General features: G+C 41.8%; 1 protein-coding gene across 7 annotated transcripts in view; it reads left to right on the top strand.

Moving 5' to 3' along the window:
* The window catches only part of LOC105382686 (protein phosphatase 1 regulatory subunit 12B), a 62,238-nt gene that overhangs the window by 17,305 nt on the left and 23,204 nt on the right, over positions 1-21,729 (top strand). For 3 of the 7 annotated variants that reach the window (XM_048632978.1, XM_048632977.1, XM_048632979.1), the window contains exons 3-13: positions 1,121-1,239; positions 2,107-2,255; positions 2,703-2,858; positions 3,895-4,078; positions 4,852-5,019; positions 5,667-5,748; positions 7,449-7,580; positions 8,759-8,917; positions 17,780-17,854; positions 18,543-18,786; positions 19,439-19,555. In XM_048632978.1, coding sequence (XP_048488935.1) covers positions 1,121-1,239; positions 2,107-2,255; positions 2,703-2,858; positions 3,895-4,078; positions 4,852-5,019; positions 5,667-5,748; positions 7,449-7,580; positions 8,759-8,917; positions 17,780-17,854; positions 18,543-18,786; positions 19,439-19,555 — 1,585 coding nt within the window. The remainder of the gene's footprint in view (positions 1-1,120; positions 1,240-2,106; positions 2,256-2,702; positions 2,859-3,894; positions 4,079-4,851; positions 5,020-5,666; positions 5,749-7,448; positions 7,581-8,758; positions 8,918-17,779; positions 17,855-18,542; positions 18,787-19,438; positions 19,556-21,729) is intronic. The other 4 variants (XM_048632982.1, XM_048632981.1, XM_048632983.1 and 1 more) reach the window with 3 other exon arrangements.

Below are 21,729 nucleotides of genomic sequence, written 5' to 3'. Positions count from 1 at the left end.
AATAACTATTTATAAGCTATTGATATACAATGTTACAATGTAATGTAATCGTTTCGCTCTCAACTGAAAATAGGAAAACCTTCAGTCTAATAATAACAATAATTGCATAATCATCGAAAGAGATAAATATAGCATATGTGCTGTAATTTGCGTAATCACTTCGGATTTGTTTGTAAGTGCTGGCCGATTGTGAAGTGCGCTGCGCCGCTAACATATAAACACTGTAAACAAAACTTATATTTAACTTATCAGTTAATCCTACATGTATGATACTAGTAATACATATTGCATGGGATAATAATGTAACTTCCGACAGTAAAATTTATACAATTTGACTCGCATAAATAGTAGATTTCGGACTACTTGTCATCTTGTATAGGTGAGGAACACCAATATTCGGTATTCCGCTGACAGCGTCGCCGAATAACCATTCGTTCACTATACAGTAGAGCGATCCGGAAAAAACGCAGCACATTCTATTCGATAGTCTATTCGAAAGTGCTGTCAACCTGTCAACAACAAAATGGCGGTGTATAGATTTGCGAAAGTTTGACAGCTATCATTCCATAGGTCATTGTCAGAATAATATTATGTACTCTGTGGTCATTCTTTTCGAAACTCATTCATAAAGGTAAAAAGTGTTCGAAAGTGCTGTCAAGTTGACAATAGTCGCACTCGCATTCGATTCTATTCGTTAGCTCGAATTTTCGTGATACGGGTACTGCATTCATTTATTCTTGGCACAAAAAGAAAACTTTGTCTTTTTATTTGTTTGAATTTATTTAAAAACTAGGTTTTAAAATAAAACATAACAATGAATGTATTACTTACTAGCAAAAATTATTAATTTCGTAATTAAACCAGCTGAAAGCTGTAGTTTACTTGTTTAATAATATTTTGATTAAAAAGACACAAATATTGTTTACGTTTTGTGCCAAGTAAGAACAAATGGATTATACCTATAAGGGTGAGGCCCTATGCGTTCGGCTGCGTTACTTCGCGTCCTCGCCGCAAAGGAACAGTCATAAAATATATGTCTGCGACGACGCAACCAATGGATCCTCGCCCTAACTGTATATTTCAGTGCTAACATACTAACCACGTCTGCTCCAACCCGCAGGTTCCTCCTCGAGAACGGCGGCGACGTGGGCGCGGTGAACTACGACGGCGAGCTGCCCGTGGATATCGCTGAGAGCGACTCCATGGAGGATCTGCTGCAGAAGGCCATCCACGACAACGGTAACGTCCTCCGCTAGACTAGGGTTTGCTGTGATGAGAGGACACCTACCTAGCAAGGAAGACAAGACGAGCAAATTCAAGACGATCGGTTCGCTCTCTAGGCCGTCACGTCTTGCTTTGCGTGTTTGCAGGTTTGCAGACGGTATAGTCTCAGTTGCCAACTACCGAAAATGCACATGAAGTATATAAAGCACTAGGGATACGTTACTCGAGGATCCTTTCGTGTACATAATATGGTAACATGATAAAGAACTATTCACACTACGATATACCCTAACCGGTCCACTGTATGTATGAAGCAGAATTCTAGTGTGATCTTCATTGAGTACCTATCTATTCTATTCTATTCTATTCTCTGTGGGGGTAACAGTTCCTGCACCTGGCTCTCTCGAATGGTACCTTTGTGCATATCCCCAAGGTCTAAACTGCCTTCCTAAGCTTGGACCATTTTCCCACCACGCTGGTCCACTGCGGGTTGGTGGGTTCACATATCTAGATGTGCTAAATCTAGATATGCAGGTTTCCTCACGATGTTTTCCTTCACCGTAAGAGCGATGGTATACATTGTACTTAAATTCAGAAAATAACTCATTGGTACATGTCAGCGCCGGGATTCGAACCCGCATCTCTGGCGTGAGAAGCGGGCGCTTACCCGACTGAGCTACCACCGCTCTTAACTGTCGTTCTCAGAGTGAAATTTACTCGAAGGTACCTTAAAAGGTTTGATCCTGGTTAAGGGTCCATTCACACAGCATACAGTTTACAGGATAAGTTTTTGTTCGGCAGTTTAAATAAGTTATACCTATGTAAAAAAGTAACATAAAAGCACACTATTATAACCTAACCTTTGACATTCCTTATCCGCAGGAGTGGACTGCGAGAAATCCCGCAATGCGGAGCTGATTCTGCTACTCAACGACGCCAAGAACTGGGCAGCCAATGGCTACGTGGAGGTGCGCGACCCCAAGACCGGAGGGACCCCGCTACATGTGGCCGCCGCTAAAGGATATATTGATGTGAGTTTTGTGATCTTGGTGATAAGGATTAAGTGAAGCCATTCACCTGTAAGTATGGACAAATAACATGGTAGAACGAGAATAGATGAGCTGAACAAAATTACTTCTAAAATAATGATCATGAGGACAATTAAAATGCATCTACGGATCATTGCTGTTATGTATATATGTATTGAGAAATTCTTATTTTGGCTTCTTCCTCAGAGTAGCTATGCATATTACAAATGCCTTTCTTGACTGTAAAAATACATTGTGTCTATTTTACTGATATTGATGTCGATGTTGCTAAACTACTACAAGAGTAGAAATTTATACCGGTTTCGTGTCACCTCTGAATAACTACTATTTTGGTTTCTTTCGTAACTTTGTTGGTTTGTCGTCAACACGATAAGAAGAAAAACCCTTCGCTTTCAGTCACACACAGTCTAACCACACCATTCCCCACAGGTGGCCAAGACGCTTCTAGAAGAGTGTCACTTAGAGCCCGACATCGTGGACTACGAGGGGTGGACGCCACTGCACGCGGCCGCGCTGTGGGGGCAGAAGGAGGCGGCGTCATTGCTGCTGAAGTACGGCGCTGACCCTGACGTCACTAACTACTCGGTGAGCGGGGGCTTAGAGTGTTATAGAGGGAACGTAGAGAGCAAAATGGTAACTTAAGGCGCTGCTACTGAAGTACGATGCTGATCTGTCGTCACTAACTACTCGGTGAGCGGGGTTTAGAGCGGTATAGAGGGTACGTAGGTTTGGGTCCTACCGACTGCGCCAAAGAGCAAAACGGTGCCGCGCTGTGGGGGCAGAAGGAGGCCGCGTCATTGCTGCTGAAGTACGGCGCGGATCCTGACGTCACTAACTACTCGGTGAGCGGGGGCTTAGAGTGTTATAGAGGGAACGTAGAGAGCAAAATGGTAACTTAAGGCGCTGCTACTGAAGTACGATGCTGATCTGTCGTCACTAACTACTCGGTGAGCGGGGTTTAGAGCGGTATAGAGGGTACGTAGGTTTGGGTCCTACCGACTGCGCCAAAGAGCAAAACGGTGCCGCGCTGTGGGGGCAGAAGGAGGCCGCGTCATTGCTGCTGAAGTACGGCGCGGATCCTGACGTCACTAACTACTCGGTGAGCGGGGGCTTAGAGTGTTATAGAGGGAACGTAGAGAGCAAAATGGTAACTTAAGGCGCTGCTACTGAAGTACGATGCTGATCTGTCGTCACTAACTACTCGGTGAGCGGGGTTTAGAGCGGTATAGAGGGTACGTAGGTTTGGGTCCTACCGACTGCGCCAAAGAGCAAAACGGTGCCGCGCTGTGGGGGCAGAAGGAGGCCGCGTCATTGCTGCTGAAGTACGGCGCGGATCCTGACGTCACTAACTACTCGGTGAGCGGTGTAGAGGGAACGTAGGTTTGGGTCCTACCGACTGCGGCAAAGAGCAAGAACGAAACAAATGAAGAAAGGAAAAGTAGGCGAATGTGGAGAACATCGTCTCCAAAACAGGCACCCTAATAATCGATATGTTATGTGAATCACAGCGAAAATTTTATGCGGAAATGTTTTATTCGTTTCTTTATGATTCATTTGCGAATCAAACAAAACAGATGAGTGAACTTAATTTGACCATCAATTTATTCTCAATGTATTCCAGGGTCAAACCTGCCTGGACCTAGTGGATCCCACGATATCGAGCTGGCTTTCCGACGCGATCATGAAAGCACCCAAACGGATCAAGAACAATAACAACAACAACAATAACAACAACAAACGGAAGAGGAGCCCGCCGCGGCACGAGGTCAAACGAGTCACCACCCCACCGGAGAATATTGCCAATGGTTAGTTATTATCTTAGCTTATCGAGATTGTACAGCACTAAAGGCTATATTTACCCTAAGATCAGATGCATAAAGCAGCATTGACACTTTGGTAAATTATCTTCATCATGAATCATGATGCACTGTTTCCGTTGCCGGTGACTCTTGTAAGTCCATTGTTGTATGGGGTCGATGCTGTGATAGGCTCTTTTGTGTCTTGAATGAGATTTATCTTGGAGAGTGAAACAACGTTTTATGTTGTATTTAAAACATGGCCAGTGAAATATCAAATACAGTGTGAATTTTTTAGTCACGATACCGGACCTAAACGACAGTTGGATGTTGGATTCTGACCGTGGTATCTATTCATCATCATCACACCAGCCCACAAATTTCACTGCTACAGTTCTGTCCAAACAAGTAAATATGCCTGAAATTAACAAACTAACCAACTGTCAATCTTTGAAAGATTGATTAGATGGTTTGTTGGTTTCACAAGGTACAAAATTTGTCTTTGTACTTGATCCCACCGAACTGTAAATAAAGCTCCCTTTCCTAAAAAGAGCTACAACACTTGATCAAATCTATACCTTACATATATCAAATTTATCCAAGATTGCACTGTATAAGTTTTATGTTCTTGTAAAGCCGTATTTAAATGGGTTAATTATTATCTCTATCATCCACGGGTCAGGCATTGCCTAGTGTGGGGGTCAGTACATTCACCATCTCTTGTATATTTTTAAAGGAAATATTTTTTTTACTTAATTTACTATTACAACCTTTACTTGCAGACAAAGCGCCGCCGCCCGCGCCCGAGCACAAGTCGCCGGAGGGCAAGCCGCCGGCGGGGCGCGCGGCCTCGCCCGACACGGCGGAGGTGGCGGAGAGCAGCGGCACCGACGACGCGCCCTCGTGGCGCCGCTGCGCCTCGCTGCGCCCGCGCCAGCCCGACGCCGCCGGTGAGTGTCATATTGTAGACTAGCTAGCACCGAGTGAGTGTCACACTGTAGACTACAATGTATACCATCACTCTTACGGTGAAAACATCGTGAGGAAATCTGTATATCTAGATTTAGCACATCTAGATATGTGAACCCACCAACCCGCAGTGAACTAGCGTGGTGGGAAATGGTCCAAGCTTATGAAGGCAGTCTAGACAGGTGCAGGTACATACCTGCACCCCAACAGAGAATAGAATATAGTAGACACAACACGTGGGACGCCCTCCTGCCCGCTGGACTGACGACCTTAGGCGGGTGGCGGGTAGTGGTTGGATGAGGAAGGCCGAGGACCGAGTGTTGTGGCGCTCCTTGGGAGAGGCCTATGTCCAGCAGTGGATGATTATTGGCTGATGATGATGATGAGACACAACACAACAATGGTCTTTCGTTCGTTATTCAGACACATTAGAGTTACAGAAGAGTGCTCAGGTCGCTGGCGAGGCAGCCATAGATAAAGGCAAAATGCGTTGCTCGTGGTGCTGTTTTATAGTGGTGGTAAAGTTTACTGATGTGCAGTTGTCCATGTTGATATTCTCATACACTACTAAGTTTTACATAAATTTGTATTTATAACTAAGTAAATCCTTATCAAATGTTATTTCCAGGTGATAAACAAGCCACAGCTAACAGCACCCCAGACAGTGAGACTATACTGAGGAGGACACACAGCTTCGAAAACGACAAAACGTATGTACACCCCTCTAACATGAGTGCAACACCATCGGTCACTTTAATATGTTACCATGTCTTATGGCTACTGGAATTAGGCTGGATTTTCAATTGTGTCGCTGGTGTTAGTATGATAGTTCAGCCTAAGTCACCTACAATACTTGCCACAGAATTTACTGTGTAGAAATTATACAATCAGGTCCTAAGTGCAATATTCTTTAAATTTTAAATCTCTTGTTGTGAGTATGGACCTTGGTGGCCTAAAGACATGCCTGTAAAAAATAATCCAAAGATAATAATGATGATGTTTTGTTATCAACATAACAGATAATCTTACATCATGCTAAAAGCATAATAAATCTGTAATATAGAATGTGAAGCGAACTTTTCTGACCTGGTATACACTTCTTATTACTTACTTAGTATGGCAGTATAATCTGTTTATAATAATTTCCTCTAAAATGCTTACATTATTGGTTATCGCCGGGTCAGTATAGTTGGTGGCACTATACGAGTTTTTGCCATGTTGTGGAGGTCATTGTGTTAACATTTTTGGGATATGTATTGTGAAAAACATAAGTTTTTGTCCTTGATAAGCCTTGAAACCAAAACCAACCAACCTTAAAACGCACCATACGTATCCTCTTAGTATTATAATTTTGTTAAGTACAGATTAAAATTCGAATCACCTTTTAATTCAAACATTAGCATCTGGATACAGGAAGCTGGTGCTAGACTTTGTAATTCATAATTATAATAGTGTGAATTCCATTGTTAGAGTAACATTTTCCAAACCATTCTGAACCAAATTGAAAAGGTATGTCAAAATTAATTGCTTTGCAGTTTCAGCTTTGAAAAATCTGATACAAAACTATTATTTAGCATGTATAATACACACATTGCTGTGATCAAAACCCGACAGTATACACCACCAATCCGAGAGCAGACCAACATCCTAATCACATTTATTTTCAGAGGAAAGAATAAAAAAGTTAAAAAGGGTCAACTGGTGGGCTATTTAATCAGGGGTTTCAATAAGATAGCAGTGACTACGGCTCTAGAGGACCTGCCCTGCTCTGAGTTAGTCGAAGACATATTACCTTCATTACCCAATGCAATCTATGTGTCGCGTCCCTTCACCTGCGTTGTCTTCTTGTTTAGCCGGTCGGTGTTGTTGGCCAACGTCACTAGTCTTTCACATACTGCAGTTTATATACAACAGTCTTTAACTAAATAGACGCACGGCTCAATAGCTAAAGATGTCGCCCGAAGACGTGTGACGTTTCAATGTTCAATTCGTTTAAATGTTTGTCGACGTAAACACTCTAAATGTTGAAAGGTGATGAGAATGGCTTTTACATAAATGCTATGGAAACGTTGTCTTGCAATTTCTGTTGTTATTTTCTTTTTAAATCTCGATGTGTAGAACTTTTTTGATTCAGCATGGTCGGTGTCGCCGCGAATGCTGTGGTGTCGGATACACGTCAAGGCTGCGCTTGTTTTTTTAACACAACATTCGAACTAAAATAACTGACAATATTCATTATCGAGTAACACAATTTATAACCTCTCGCGACTCAAAGGCAAGCGCAACCTTAGGGCTAACACTGCGAAAACCAACCAAATCCATAAACGGACAACTCACAGACTAGTCGTGAACCTCGCAGCGTTGGCCTCCGAACCATAGACATTGGCATGCTTTGTGTGTGTGTGGACAGTTTCTACCAGCGGTACCGCGACGTGACGGCGCGCATCAAGGCGACGTCGTGCCCGTCGATCCCGCCGCCGCCGCCCGCCGCCGCCGACAGAGACGCCACTAACACAGAGACTAATGACGACGCAAGAAACAGGTGCTTGTGGGTTTGGCAGGCGGTTTGACGACAGTACAGGCCGGTCGGAAAGCACAGAGAAAATCGGGCGTTGACCTTTGCATCTACAACCAAATTACAATCTCTGCCGCCGGCTATCTAGGTTACTGTGCGATTGTGAGGGCACTATTACTGTGCGCGTGCGACAGAGACAGATATAGAAAGAGCAATGCCCGTTCGTTGTGCTTAGCGACCGTGCTTTAGTTTGTAACGAGTAGGAATAGCAGAATAAAAGCTGAACTGTAAGTGAAAACGGATTTCCCACACTGAAGACGTTCAACAGGTGTTAAATACAATAAAGACTCGTTGAATTTGATTGTCCTTTTTGTGTTAAGCCCATAAAAGTAAATATTACTAGAAATCAGTAACCATTAAAAAAACACTAGTCAAAACCTAGAAATATGGGTTTATTCATAGCGTATTGTAAACTTAATGGTTAATTGAGTCGAACCCACTGCCAAACGGTAACACAACTCATTCACTATCATCATCATTGCAGTTTCATAGTAACAAATTAAAAGTGTACAAATTATATAAATGACCATGAATAACAAACTGATTTATAAAAGCACTTATAATCTATCGTATTATTACGTATACAAAATTGGGATCATTTACGAAGACGAAGCATAACTTTTCATGGTACTTTGTAATGGGTACACTTTTATAATATATTGACAATTTATCGATGTGCATTAGCTGTGTGCTTTTTATGTTTGTGTATGTTTATGTACATATTGATGTGTGTTTTCAAATATGCTTTAATCAGTTTATGTATTAACCCCCTTATTCATAAAAAAGTTACTGGACGGATTAACTATTGAACTGTTCTGTCCCTCTCTAACAGAGAACAATTTGTTCTTTGACAGAGAGTGACAAAACAGTTCAATAGTTAATCCGTCCAGTAACTTTTTTATGAATAAGGGGGTTAGAATATAAATAAGTAGTTTTTATTTATAATATATGTTGTATTTTTATAAATTTACAGATTTTTATAATATTCGTAGTACGCTGTTTTCAAGCCGGTAGTTCTTAGATTAGCCAGGCTATTTCTGCTTATTTTATTTATATCTAGCCGTAGAATACAATTATATACGTAGTGTAGTTAGTACAAATAATAGGTATTGTTTCTCAATTTAACACACGATCTGTTTCTCTAGGGTAACCGCTCCAGAAAGGCAAGAGAACACTTGGACAACGCCAGCCAACGCCAACGCCACAACCAACAACGCCAACGCCACAACCAACAACGCCACCGCCAACGCCACCGCTAACGCTAACTCAAGCGCAAACGCCACAACGCACACCACTGTCAGGAGGTAAATATTTAGTTATTGTACGGGTATAATGTACATACAGGGAGGTTAAATGATAAGAGTCTGATAACTGATAAATGTTCAATATATTAGAATTTCCACAAATATTGATTAAATGCTAAAACTATGCTAACTTGATATAATATTGAGAACGCGGCGACGACTTGATTGTCTAACACGAACAGAGGATTTTACACGAGTTCTAAGTAATGTGCTGACTAACTTAAACTCTAACTAGGCCGCGGTGTACGTAAACCGTACATGCTCCCAACCCCAGAAAGGGGGTGAATAAAATAATTGATTTTACATTATGATAAGGTATTCTATTGAAATCGAAGTGTTTATATAATTACTAAATATATAACTACTGCTCTAAATTATATGATTTCCTTGCTGAGAAATAAATTATGCTTACGAAATTTATTATTTATAACGAATTAAGTAAAACTATGTATTAAACAGTGATAAATGGGAAAGGCTTAAGAGTCATTAATATTGAATTTAAAGTCTACTCTCCGTGCGATAGGAGATGTACCCTTGTTAAGAACCGGTACGCTCAAAGTTTTATTTTTGTCATGTATCTCACTATACACTTGCACATTATCGACACTAATAGCCTTGATTTTATTACACTGATTGCCCATATTATCACTCACTACACTAACACAGTGCGCCACCGGGTCGCCTCCCTGTGGCGGGGGCGCCCGGGGCGCGGCGGCGCGCGGTGGCGGCGGCGGAGGGCCCTCCCTCGCCGGCGGCGCCACCGCTGCAGCGGGCGCGGCGGGCAGCAGGCGCGCCAGCCGCGCGTGGCCCCACCACGCCAGCAGCGCGACCACGATGAGAAGACCGAAGGACGCGTAGATAGCAGTATAGTGATGTACGTCGTGATACGTTATACTGCCGGCCAAGGGTTCTGCCTCCTTCATCATTTTGATTCTACCTTGCAGATCCTTTAGCTCCTTGTAGTCGACCTCTGATTCATTCCAAGTCAATTTGTATGCGCTTGATACGTTTATTACGTCATTGATAGGCGAAATGTAAGGTACTCGTAATACGACCTCAGACTTTGTTTTTATAATGTTACTTCCAGGTTTATGCGACTGTAGTGAAAACTGATTTGTTCTGACTAAGCAACCGTGACCTATAGTAAGTATTCCGACTCCGGTCAACGACTGTGATGAAACTTGATCCTCACATATGATGCGCACGCGACATGCTTCGCAGCAGAAATAAATATAATTGTTAGATTCATGAAGGTTTATCCATTGATCCTTGCATTTACTTGTTTGTAATTGGCATTTATTTGAGTCTTCCTCTGCTTGACATAGATCTTCGTCTCGTTTCATGTGAAACACGGGTTTATTCGTTCTACAGTAGGACACTTCTTCATCTTGATGTGTACATGATTGCACTTCCGCTTCTGTCATAAGTACGTAGGCATTTTTTCTCAGACTAAGTGCAACGTAGTCTGATCTAGGTTTTACAATAACCATCCTGTCATTCCATAACTCTGGTATTGGGATTACATTGAATATCTCGAAGGAATCTCTGCTGACCAATGGGATGGTAACTTCGAAAATTAGACATTGCTCGGACATCCTTGTTCTGACGCCGAGAAGCTGATATAAGTTGTTTAGATGATTTTGAATATCCTTGATGGGTAGGGACAGATCCTTGGAGATCTCGCTTGATATGAGATTAAGTTCCTTTCTGAATTGCTCTGGAGTCAGAATGTGGTAATTAAAATGTCCTTGATAAATATCTGTCACCATATCTAATAAAGTATTTTGTATTTGTTTTATGCTGTTGATCATATTAGTAGCTGTCAGCGCTTCTAACGTGAACTGGACGAATGCGTAGGCGCCAGTTTGTTTCTGATTTATTTGAGAAATTTCTTTTTCTAAAGCGATAAAATGTTGATTAATCAGTTTTTGTTGCTTATTCATGCCGATTTCTGTTCTCTTCAGTAAATTATATTCTGCCTCTATTATTGAAGTTTGATTTTTCCACAGTAAAGCTAAATGATCCTGATTATGTTTTAATATGTTAATATCCCGCTCATACTGTTCGGCGAATTCTTGATCTAATACTCCGAACAGCTTGTTAGCCAGATACCCGACACCGTTGACGATTCCCCGGCGGCGGCGCGCGCGCGGCGCGTGTCCAGCGTGCTGACTCATCAGTAGGTTGTTATAATGTTTTAGCTCGGCTAGTTCCTGATCCAGTTGCAGAATGATGACATTGCAGTGTTCTTTTTCAACCATTCTTATGCATGATTCATTCAAATGGTCGACGTATTTATTTATTGCCTTGTTTCCTTGCCAATAAGGTTCTAAATCGTAGTAAATTACTGTTTTCCAGGTGTCGCTTGCTAACTGCATGTGTGATATCTTATCGAAAAATAGTTTTTGACCGGGTTTAAATCTCGTTACGTTGAGGGAGCCATATGATTCTGATAACAAGGTCATGAATAGCATGAGCGACATTGCAAGGGAAACGAAACTGCATCGATTTGTTGTAGAGTTGGGTTTCTTGATAATCTTGATATCTTTTTGTGGTTGCTTTGCATTTGCCGAGATTGCCTTGATGTTGCCTGATTTTTGATTTGCATTTTCGTTGTTGGTGGGTAGCACTGATAGCTTGACAATAGGCCGTTTCATGTACCCATTCTTGGTTTTGAGCGTGACCACCCTCACTAGTCCATCACTCCCTGGGTGTAGCTCGACAACGCGCCCCATAGCCCACTTACCGGGTGGTAGGTTCGCGTCATGAATTATAACCACGTCGTTCAGATTTAAATTGTCCCTTGATGTGGACCACTTGCTTCTTGCTGTTAGCTGTGTGAGGTATTCAGTATGCCACCTCGCCCAAATGTCCTTGAATATCTTCTGTGATAGATACCATCTTGTTCTGAGGTCTTGCTCTGTATCGTAGAAGTTGAGTGTAGGACCTCCAGTAAGAAAATGAGCTGGGGTCAGGACATCTAGGTCGTCGGGGTCATCCGATAGCGAGCACAATGGCCTAGAATTTAGACAGCCTTCAATCTGCGCTAGTATCGTTGATAGTTCTTCGTACGTTAGTAGTTGCTCTCCTATCACTCTCTTCATATGAAATTTGAGGCTTTTCACGGCCGCTTCCCACAGGCCTCCCGCAGAGGGCCATGATGGGGCATTGAAATGGAACGTGATCTCCATTTCTGCTATCTCTGCTAGGAAGCTCTCGCTGAAGATTTTCTGTAGTTCTTGATATTCTTGTTGGAGGAGATTGCTGCTGCCACAGAAATAGGTAGCATTATCTTGATAAAGATGACGGGGGACTCCTCTCCTTGCCGCCATTCGACGCAGGCACGCCATGTATGAGGCTGCGGTGAGGTCCGAGACAAGTTCCAAGTGTACAGCCTTGGTCACCATACAAACGAAAACCGCTACGTACCCCTTTGTGGTCTTGATTCCTCGACCCTTAGACGCTTTCATCATGATGTGTCCGGTGTAATCTACCCCCGTGTGGAAGAATGGGCGGGACGGATTACAGCGGGCGTCCGGAAGGTCTCCCATGAGCTGATATTGCTTGTCAGGCGCATGTCGCCGGCATTTAACACATAGCCGTATCCATTTTTTCGTTACGCTAGTGCCGCTGATGATCCAATATTTTTTCCTGATAAATGATAGTGTAAGTCTCGCTCCTCCGTGAAATACGAGCTTATGGGCATGTTGCACGAGTAGTTCTGTAAAGCGCCCTTCCTTTGGGATAATCGCGGGGTGCTTCATGTCTTCGCTAATGTGTGCATTTCTCAACCTTCCACCTACGCGTAACACACCCTGCTTGTCGAGGAATGGGTTCAAGTTGATGATTTTGCTTCTTGAGCTGACCTTCTCTTGCTTCTCAAGGTCATTTATTTCTGCACTGAATTGCTCTCTTTGCACATGCTTTACAATTATAGAGGTCGCATTTCTGATTTCTTTCACTGATAGATAGGGCTGAGTGTTGCGATTTTTCCTGATAAATCGCCGCATCCATCCTATTATTCTTACTGCCTTGCTCATTGTGCTGCACGTGATCAATAAATCGTCTATAACGTTGTCCTCACTGATAACATTGGCTTGCACAAAACTTTTCCTAATTTCTTGATCCGTTTCAAATGATTGCTGTGGTTCATCCACGCCTTGATATGTGGACAACCATTGGGGTCCCTTAAACCACAGTTCATGATTTTTAAGCTGTGTCGCAGTAAGGCCCCGACTTGCACAGTCAGCTGGGTTTTCTGATGACTTGACATATTTCCAGTTTTCTGGCGGCATTGTTTCTACGATAGTTCGAACTCGATTCGCTACATAAACTTGCCATTTTCCTGGTTCGCCCTTGATCCAGCTGAGGGCTACCATTGAGTCTGACCAGCCGAACGCCTTGATGTTGTACTGGTGAAGCGCCTGTTTCGCTTTACTCATCAATTTTGTTAATAGTAGCGCACTCGTCAGCTCTAAGCGCGGTAGCGAGATGTTCTTTTTTGTTGGCACTAATCTGCTTTTCCCGGCAACCAGAGTTATTTTTGCAGGTGAATCTGCTTTTCCCTTGATTTTGCAGTATATCACGCACGCATATGCTTTCCCTGATGCGTCGCAGAATCCGTGGAGCTCTATTTCCTCTTGTGCGCCTGTTTTATACCATCGGTCTATTGTTAGTTGATTGATGTTCTTGATATCTTGCTGTAATCTGATCCATTGATTCTTGATAACTTCTGGCAACTCATCATCCCAAGCCGTATTTGTTTCCCAGACGGATTGGAAGATCATTTTTAGTTTAGCTGTAAGGGGAGTAATCCACCCTAAGGGATCAAAAATCCTTGATACTGCTGATAGTAGTGATCGCTTTGTGTACTTTTGTGACGGCTGCACCTTGCTATTGAAAGTAAAAGCGTCTCGCTTGGTATCCCAGATCAGGCCCAGCGTTTTTGTGGATTCAGGGTTTGTAAACTCGAAGTTTTTGTTCCTGTCATCCTCGTCCAGCAGTTCAACTCTGTTGGATTTCCATTTCCGTAAGTTAAACCCTCCTGATTTCAATAGATTGACCAAATCCGTTTTTAATGCATTCGCTTGTTCTATGGAGTGACAACCATGTAGTAAGTCATCCATGTAGAAATTCTCGTCCACCACCTTGATGACGTCACGCGGGTAGTTATCTTGTTCCAGGTGGGCCAATTGCTTTAGCGTCATCATAGCTAGGAACGCGGCTGGCTTCAGGCCATAACTGACCGTCTCCAATTGATATTCCCTTAATGCTGAGTCAGGGGAGTCTCTCCAGATGATTTTCTGTAGAGGTTGGTGCTCCTCTGCTACCCATATACATCTGAACATCTTTTCGATGTCGGCTGTAAATCCCACTTGATATTGGCGCCATTTGAGTAGCAGCATTTGTAAGTCTTGCTGTAGGTTTGGACCGCTATACATAAAATCATTAAGGCTCATTCCATTTGATAATTTTTGGCTCGCATTAAAAACCACACGAAACTTTGAAATGTTGGCGTCTGATTTTAATATACCATGATGCGGCAAAAAACATTCAAGTTGTTTTCTGTCTTTGTCGCACTCGCGCATGTGGCCTAGATTTATATACTCAGCTATAAACAATTTATATTGTTTTGCAAATTCGCTATTCTTGATAAATTTCCGTTCTTGATTGCGAAATTGAGCGATTGCTTTATTTTTTGACTCTCCTAATGATTGACTGATATTTGACTTAAGGGGAAGCCGAACTTGAAATCGGCCATCCTCTAATCTTGATGTTGTAGCCTTATACATTTTTATGCATTCTTGATCATTTTCTGATAGTTTAGTTTCCTCCGAAATGTCTTCCGTCTCCCAAAATTTCTGTAGCTCCTCTATGTTATTTAGTGTGACGTTGCATTGCAATGGTTTCGAATTTCCACTTAGGATCCATCCTAAGCGGGTCTGCTGTGCAATCGGGATGTTAGGTTCCGATCGACAGATGCCTTCCATGATTATGGCTGAATAGACGTCTGCTCCAAATAAGATGTCTATAGGTCGGCTGATATTAAACTCTGGGTCTGCTAACTCTATGCCTTCCAGAAACGACCAGTTGGGCTTCGGGAATGAAAAACTCGGTAGCTCCCGTACAAGTTTGTTCATGATAAATACTTGGGAATCGAACGAGTAGTTACCGCTAGCTGACGTACACTTGATATGAGTAAGACCCTTGCTATTACTCTCCTTTGAGCCAACACCTGATATGACTCCGCTACACTTACTTCGCTCCAACCCTAACAATTGAGCGGCATTCTCAGTTATTATAGAGGCTTGTGATCCTTGATCCAATAGTGACCTCAAAATATGGTAGGACCCGTCTCTTGCTTGGACCCGTACCAAAGCTGTCGCTAACATCACCTCCGGTATTTCACCTTGCGTTAATACGTGCGTATTCCCCTTAACAGTTTGCTGTTCTTGCTTGGCTGTGATATTCGGACGCATGAACGAGTCGTGCATTATTGTGTTATGATCCTTATTGCACTCGCGACAACGGCGTTCAGAATAGCAACCTTTTCCCTTATGATCATAGAGACAATTTTTGCATAGATTAAGTTTCTCAATTGTTTTTAATTTTAGATATGGTGACATAGATAAAAATGCTTTGCAATAATATAACCCGTGATCGGCTGTGTTGCAATGAGGACAACTATGTTTACTCGTTTGCGAATTATTCTGGTTGACGTCACGTTTTACTGATGGAAATGTAGAGTATGATTTTTTACTTGATCTAAAATCATATTTCCCGGTATTTGTCGGATTTTGATATGGTTTCTGCGACGGGCCTTCTTGCTTTCGCCGTGCGGATTCCATGGCCGTGAATCTATTTTCAAGGAATGATAGGAAGTCATCTAATTTAGGCAGGTCCCTAGGCTGCTTCAGTGACTCCACGTAGTCATTATACGATTCCGAATCGAGTTTCTGGGACAGAAAGTACACAATCATGGGGTCCCATGTACTTGTGTCGACACCCATGGCCTTTATAGCGTTGAGGCACTCTAATGTAGTGTCGTGCAGCCTCTTGATATGGCCTGCAGTGGCCTGCTGCATGATAGGGATGCTTGTCAGGATATTCATGTGCGAATTGAAAATTAATTTTGTATTTTTATAACGGTTGTTTAAGATATCCCAACTGATGACGTAGTTATCCGATGTAATAGGCAAGTGTTGAATTAGTTTTTCGGCCTCTCCTTTGACCTTACTTTTTAAATATTGCATTTTCTGGACGTTAGACATGCTGGGGTTGTTGTGTATGGTCTCCGTAAAAATGTCTTTGAAGGATACCCACTGATGATAGTTGCCGTGGAACACCGGAATGTCAATTTGTGGAGTAGACTTCTCTCGGTGCGACATCGAAGACAACTTACTGTTGATGTTTCTCTTGATCCGCTGATATTCTTGCTCGAACACGGAGAATGTATCTTCGTATTCCTTGTTATTGATGTTACCTGCGCACTCGTTGTCGATCTCCCAGTGCAGGGAGTCGATAGCTGTCCACCTTGATTGTAGCAGCTTGAGCACGTCATCAAACTCCCATCGTTCACAGATGTTATCCAACTTGATACCTGATATAGTTCGCTCGAGAGCGCGGAAGTTGCTTGATTGCTTCTGCAGCATCTCGTTCGTCTTGCTGTTGGTGCCGTGCGACGACGTGCCGCCAGCATGGAGTGTTGCTGCTTTCAATATTGGAGTCTGAGGCCTTGATTCTTGTTCTGATAGTAAATTATGTATTACCTTTTTAAACTCGACGTATTTCGCCTTGATGACGTCATATTGATTCAACGAGAAGTACTCGTTGTCGCAAGAACTTGTAGGGAACTCGCAAAGTTTTATATGATTGGCATGAAAGTCAATCCAGAAGTTTTCGAGCGCATCTAACCGTTTAGTTAAATAATCGTAATTCTTCCTTGGTTGACCGTCTTTTTTGAAATTTGCGTAAAGCTGATTTATTGCTGTTATGTTTTCTTGTTGTTTGAAAAGTAGATCCTTCATATTCGACATGATAGAATAGAAAATAAGGAAAGATCTTACTTTGACGCTGGCACGTAGTTACAGAGGACGCAGCTTTCCTGATTGCTCGCGCTTTGTACTGCCAACGGATGTCCGGGAAGCTTGATACCCAAACACCACTCCTGATCTTGATAACTTGATACACTGATAGTCCTCCAGAAACGGTAAATCCACAAGAGTCACTTTCGCGAACACGTCACTCAAGTAGTCCCGCCTATTCGGAGGCTCGAAGGACCAAAAAGTATATGTACGGGTATAATGTACATACAGGGAGGTTAAATGATAAGAGTCTGATAACTGATAAATGTTCAATATATTAGAATTTCCACAAATATTGATTAAATGCTAAAACTATGCTAACTTGATATAATATTGAGAACGCGGCGACGACTTGATTGTCTAACACGAACTGAGGATTTTACACGAGTTCTAAGTAATGTGCTGACTAACTTAAACTCTAACTAGGCCGCGGTGTACGTAAACCGTACAGTTATGTTATAATTATTATAACTAGTGCAGACTTTTTGATCACCAGATTTGGGGTTCTAGATCGCTGGAGTCTAGTAACATGGAGATAAATATTTTTTGTATCTTCATTGATATACCTAACTTGTCTTCCTTTGAATAAAATATAATAATTTTGCAGTAAAAATATGTAACCTCATAGTTTTAGTTAGTGAAAGATTGCAGTTACAGAGGGCGCCACCGGCGCATGAGTATTGGACATCGCTAAAGAAATTTAACCCCTTCCCCGTGTGTACTCTAAAATAGATTCCAATACCCAAGGCATAAGGTTAACAGTAAGTTGTCTGTGTAGCGCCTCCTCGGACAGTCTGGAGAGCGGCGGGTCGACCAAGCTGTCCCCCGGCAACATATTCAAGAACTTCTTTAAGTACTTACACCCTGGTACTTGGTACTGTGGCTTGGCGGACGGATAGTTTTGTATACCTACCCTGTATAACAGAAATTTTGATAGGAGATTCAAGGCTTTTTTTACAGATAAATATGTAATAACACAAAGCTCAAGTTATGGAGTTTGAATCAAAATTGCCTGTGCGATTTCAGTGTAACATCAAATTAAGTCAGTGACTCTGAATTGTAATATTCTGATAACAGTAAAACTATCCGTCCAAGCTATATTTTTATTTGCTGCATTGTTTTGTCTGTATAAATCGTTGTTATTGAAAAAGGTGTGATCTAATGCCCGAGTTTGACAGCAACAGATGAGAGAAATAATGTGTTTTTGTGTGTACATATTACCTAAAAAAGCTGTACTTCTATTGTGCTTTCCTTGATGACCTTTTCCGAAGCCGTGCCGTAGAGACTCCATCTTGTTTTAGCAGCTTCGCTACTTGCCATACTAAGTGTTATCAACTGAGCATGTTTGTTTTATGTTGTGGCAGCCATTACATAACTCCCATATACTTGACATCAAGAACTTGGTATCAAACCAACTTGATGATAATGACATTCAAGGCAATCCAAGCGTGAATTTGTGTATCGCTACTAATTCCTAAAGCCAGTGTAACGCTTCTACTCAAAGCCAAACCGACAAAGATATAGCCGTCTGTTTCTGCCAGGTCGTTCGTGCCTCCGGTTCGCGACGAAGAGTCGGAGACTCAGCGCAAAGCGCACGCCAAGAGAGTGAGGGAGACGCGTAGATCCACTCAGGGAGTCACCCTGGACGAGATCAAATCAGCTGAGCAGTTTGTCAAGAAGAAGACGGGTAATGGGACGGCTGAAGCCCCGCCCCCTTCGCCGAAGGCCGAGGAGGCCACGCCCCCTCCAGCCCCGGCCAATGAGAATAATACGACGAACGTACCGGTAAGTTCGTGTTTAAGAGTGCGCTTTGGTGATGGTTAACGTTCTAGAAGGTTTTGGGGGTAAAGATGTAGTCATGTTGGAGTATCGGAATTAATTGTTTCAATAGTTCAATGAGACTGCGGTTTAATATCAATTTATTTAACCTTATACCGCTTTAAGGTGTATGTAGTTTGGTAATTTAATATGAATATTACAGATATTTAATTGATTTTTATTACATTTGAAGTAGATTTCCTTTATGAGCGTAGTTAGGGTATTTCTAATATTGTATGTGTAAAATTACAACTTGTAAATACGTTGAGTTTGACAGTTCTGTTGACATTTTGACACCGATTGCCCCCCACTCTAAGTCCCGTTGTTTTGTTGTAAAATTAACGTTCTATGTAAAGTCCTTTAGAGTGCAGTTGGTTTTATTGTAAATGTCCATAATCCATAATCTTTTATAGAATAGACTTAAACTTTCACGCATTGATCATAGCAATATGTTTTTAAAGTAATTCATTTTGGAAAAAGAAGCATTTCAATATCAAAAATCTCTATTTACCCCACAAAAAGGGTAACATCACCAATCCACCCCTGGCAACACCGTAAAAAAATAAGCTGTCAAAACTAGGCATAGACACACAGACGTCAAAATGGCGCGTATACGCAGGTTTGCGGCTGCGTGACGAGCGGGCTCGCGCAGGCGACCGCCACGGCGACCATAGCGGCCTCTACCGAGCGTCGCCCGTCGTGGAGACTGCGCCTGGACCCGGTTAACAAGCTGCAAGTGTGTACCGCACACCCCGCGCGCGCTGTTGTTGTCAGTGATGTGTGAAGCCGCTAGATGGCGCTGTCTGGCTTTTGACGTTTCATTTGTATTGCAGTTTGTAAGAGTGTTGCCATACGTTGTGTTAGCGCTGCGTCGACTAAGTGGTGATGCTCCGTCGTTCTGCATATAAATTTGACAGACATGCCCCTTAGGCCCAGCACACATGGTGAAACGCAACGAAACTGCAACTACTAGTTGATTTTGAGTTGAAACCGGTTACAAACTAGTTGCGACGTGTGTTGTCTCTCAAAGGTATCTATGGCATAAACTCAAATTAAACTCAAAATTAACTAGTAGTTGCACTTTCGTTGCAGTTGCGTTTCAGCTAGCCTCAGAATGGGCCTTAATGTGTGATTTGACGGACGGCGACGCAACAACGGAGTGTCACCGTTGAGTTAACGCAGCGGTAACGCAACGCACGTACATTCTACGTGTGGCAATGCTCTAACTCGGTGCATCTTTACAGTCAGACTTATCTGACAAGATAACAGATGAAAACCTGTTTATGGTGTATTGTAGTTGTCCATAGTAATGATTATTACGGTCGGCCGTATAAGTTGGTTTCAGTATCTGAAACTTAAGTTATGATTAACTCATTTCATGGGAATTGTTAACCAATGTTTGCAAACCACAGATAAACTTTGCATAATAAATAAAATATAAAAAAACACACATCAGTGACAACAACAACAACAAAATATAAATATGTTACCGACTTAGCGCTGTAAATGCATCGCTTTAAGTGTTGCACTCTATTGTATTTGGCCCTTTCAAGCACTATTAGACGATATTTTGTCAAAAGCACTTCTATGTAGGAAGAAATACGTTATCTCATAGCAATAAACTATAAGAATATTAGGAAATAATAAAATATTACATGCATGAAACCTAACCTCCCGATATAATCTAAATTATAAATATTAGTCAGTCAGCACATAGAAATAGCATACCATTGTTAAATGTAAGCCACTGATATGCTTTCGTTTAACAGTGTTAAATGATGCTACAGAAATCCTATAAATTACTATACGGCAAAATTCCAGTGTCATGTTTTCTATAAACTAGCTCACTTCAAGATGGTCGTTACATTTATTTATACGAAAAATGAAATAGTTAACTTCTTCTTCAACATCTAGGATCGAGTTATCGTGTATTATGTGTTCTGAATTGGAAGAAATTTTCGAATAAACCCAAATTTTGGGAAAGGTTATGGTTAATTGATAATTTGTGAAAAAATCTTATACATTTTATTTCTGTTTTGAAGTCATGTGTATATCAATAATCTATGTCGATACATATTTTCGATGCATTGCTTCTGGTTAACAAACATAACAATATGATATGTAGAACTAAATGCATGCTATTTGTGGTTTTATGGTGTTGTTTTATTTTTGTTTTATGTTTGCATGGCTATAATATCTATGGTGTCTAGGAGCAGTAGCGTATGTTGTGACAAAAAAGAAATACTCAAGCTATACCAAAATTAGTGGCATAATGGCAACACTTAATAAAATCATTCATTCACTTCTGGATGTTGCCGCAAAACCAATAACCTTGTAAGAATTGACTTATTTCTAAATCCATTATGCCCCTGTTTGGTGGTACAAACATTATTATCTTATCTCTGCACGATCTTAAGACATAGAGGAGTAAAACCATCTCCTATCATGCTCACCACATTTCCAGACTCTATTCATATCAAAACACGAACTTCTCTTATAAACGCACTATACTTCGTTTATCAAACCATGATAATGTAAAGTCAGCTTCATAAGTAGATTTATACTTTTCTACCTTGTCAAACTTACAAACTGTCTAACCGTTCATTGAAACAGTGACGGTTTGTTTAGTATAATGTTTGACTCGGCACAAAAGTTTATAGCTACTGCTGACCGTAAAGCTTACGTACTGTCACCATCTTTCTTCTCTTTTCTCATACACCACAACCACTCAAACTTCACACTCAAACTTCACACTCAACTCTGGCTTTATCTTTCTTCTCTTCACCCAAACACCACAACCACACAACTCTGGCCTCTCTCCACCACACAACAACCTCGCAATAACCCACCCCGCCCTAAACAGCCAGCCTTGTCCCACAGTTCGAGCATTTTATTACAATGACTGCTTGC

Source organism: Plutella xylostella, chromosome Z (assembly GCF_932276165.1).
Source record: "Plutella xylostella chromosome Z, ilPluXylo3.1, whole genome shotgun sequence".
NCBI classification, from domain to species: Eukaryota; Metazoa; Arthropoda; class Insecta; order Lepidoptera; family Plutellidae; genus Plutella; species Plutella xylostella.
The sequence above is the reverse complement of the archived record's forward strand: the minus strand, read 5'-3'. Positions and strand labels throughout refer to the sequence as shown.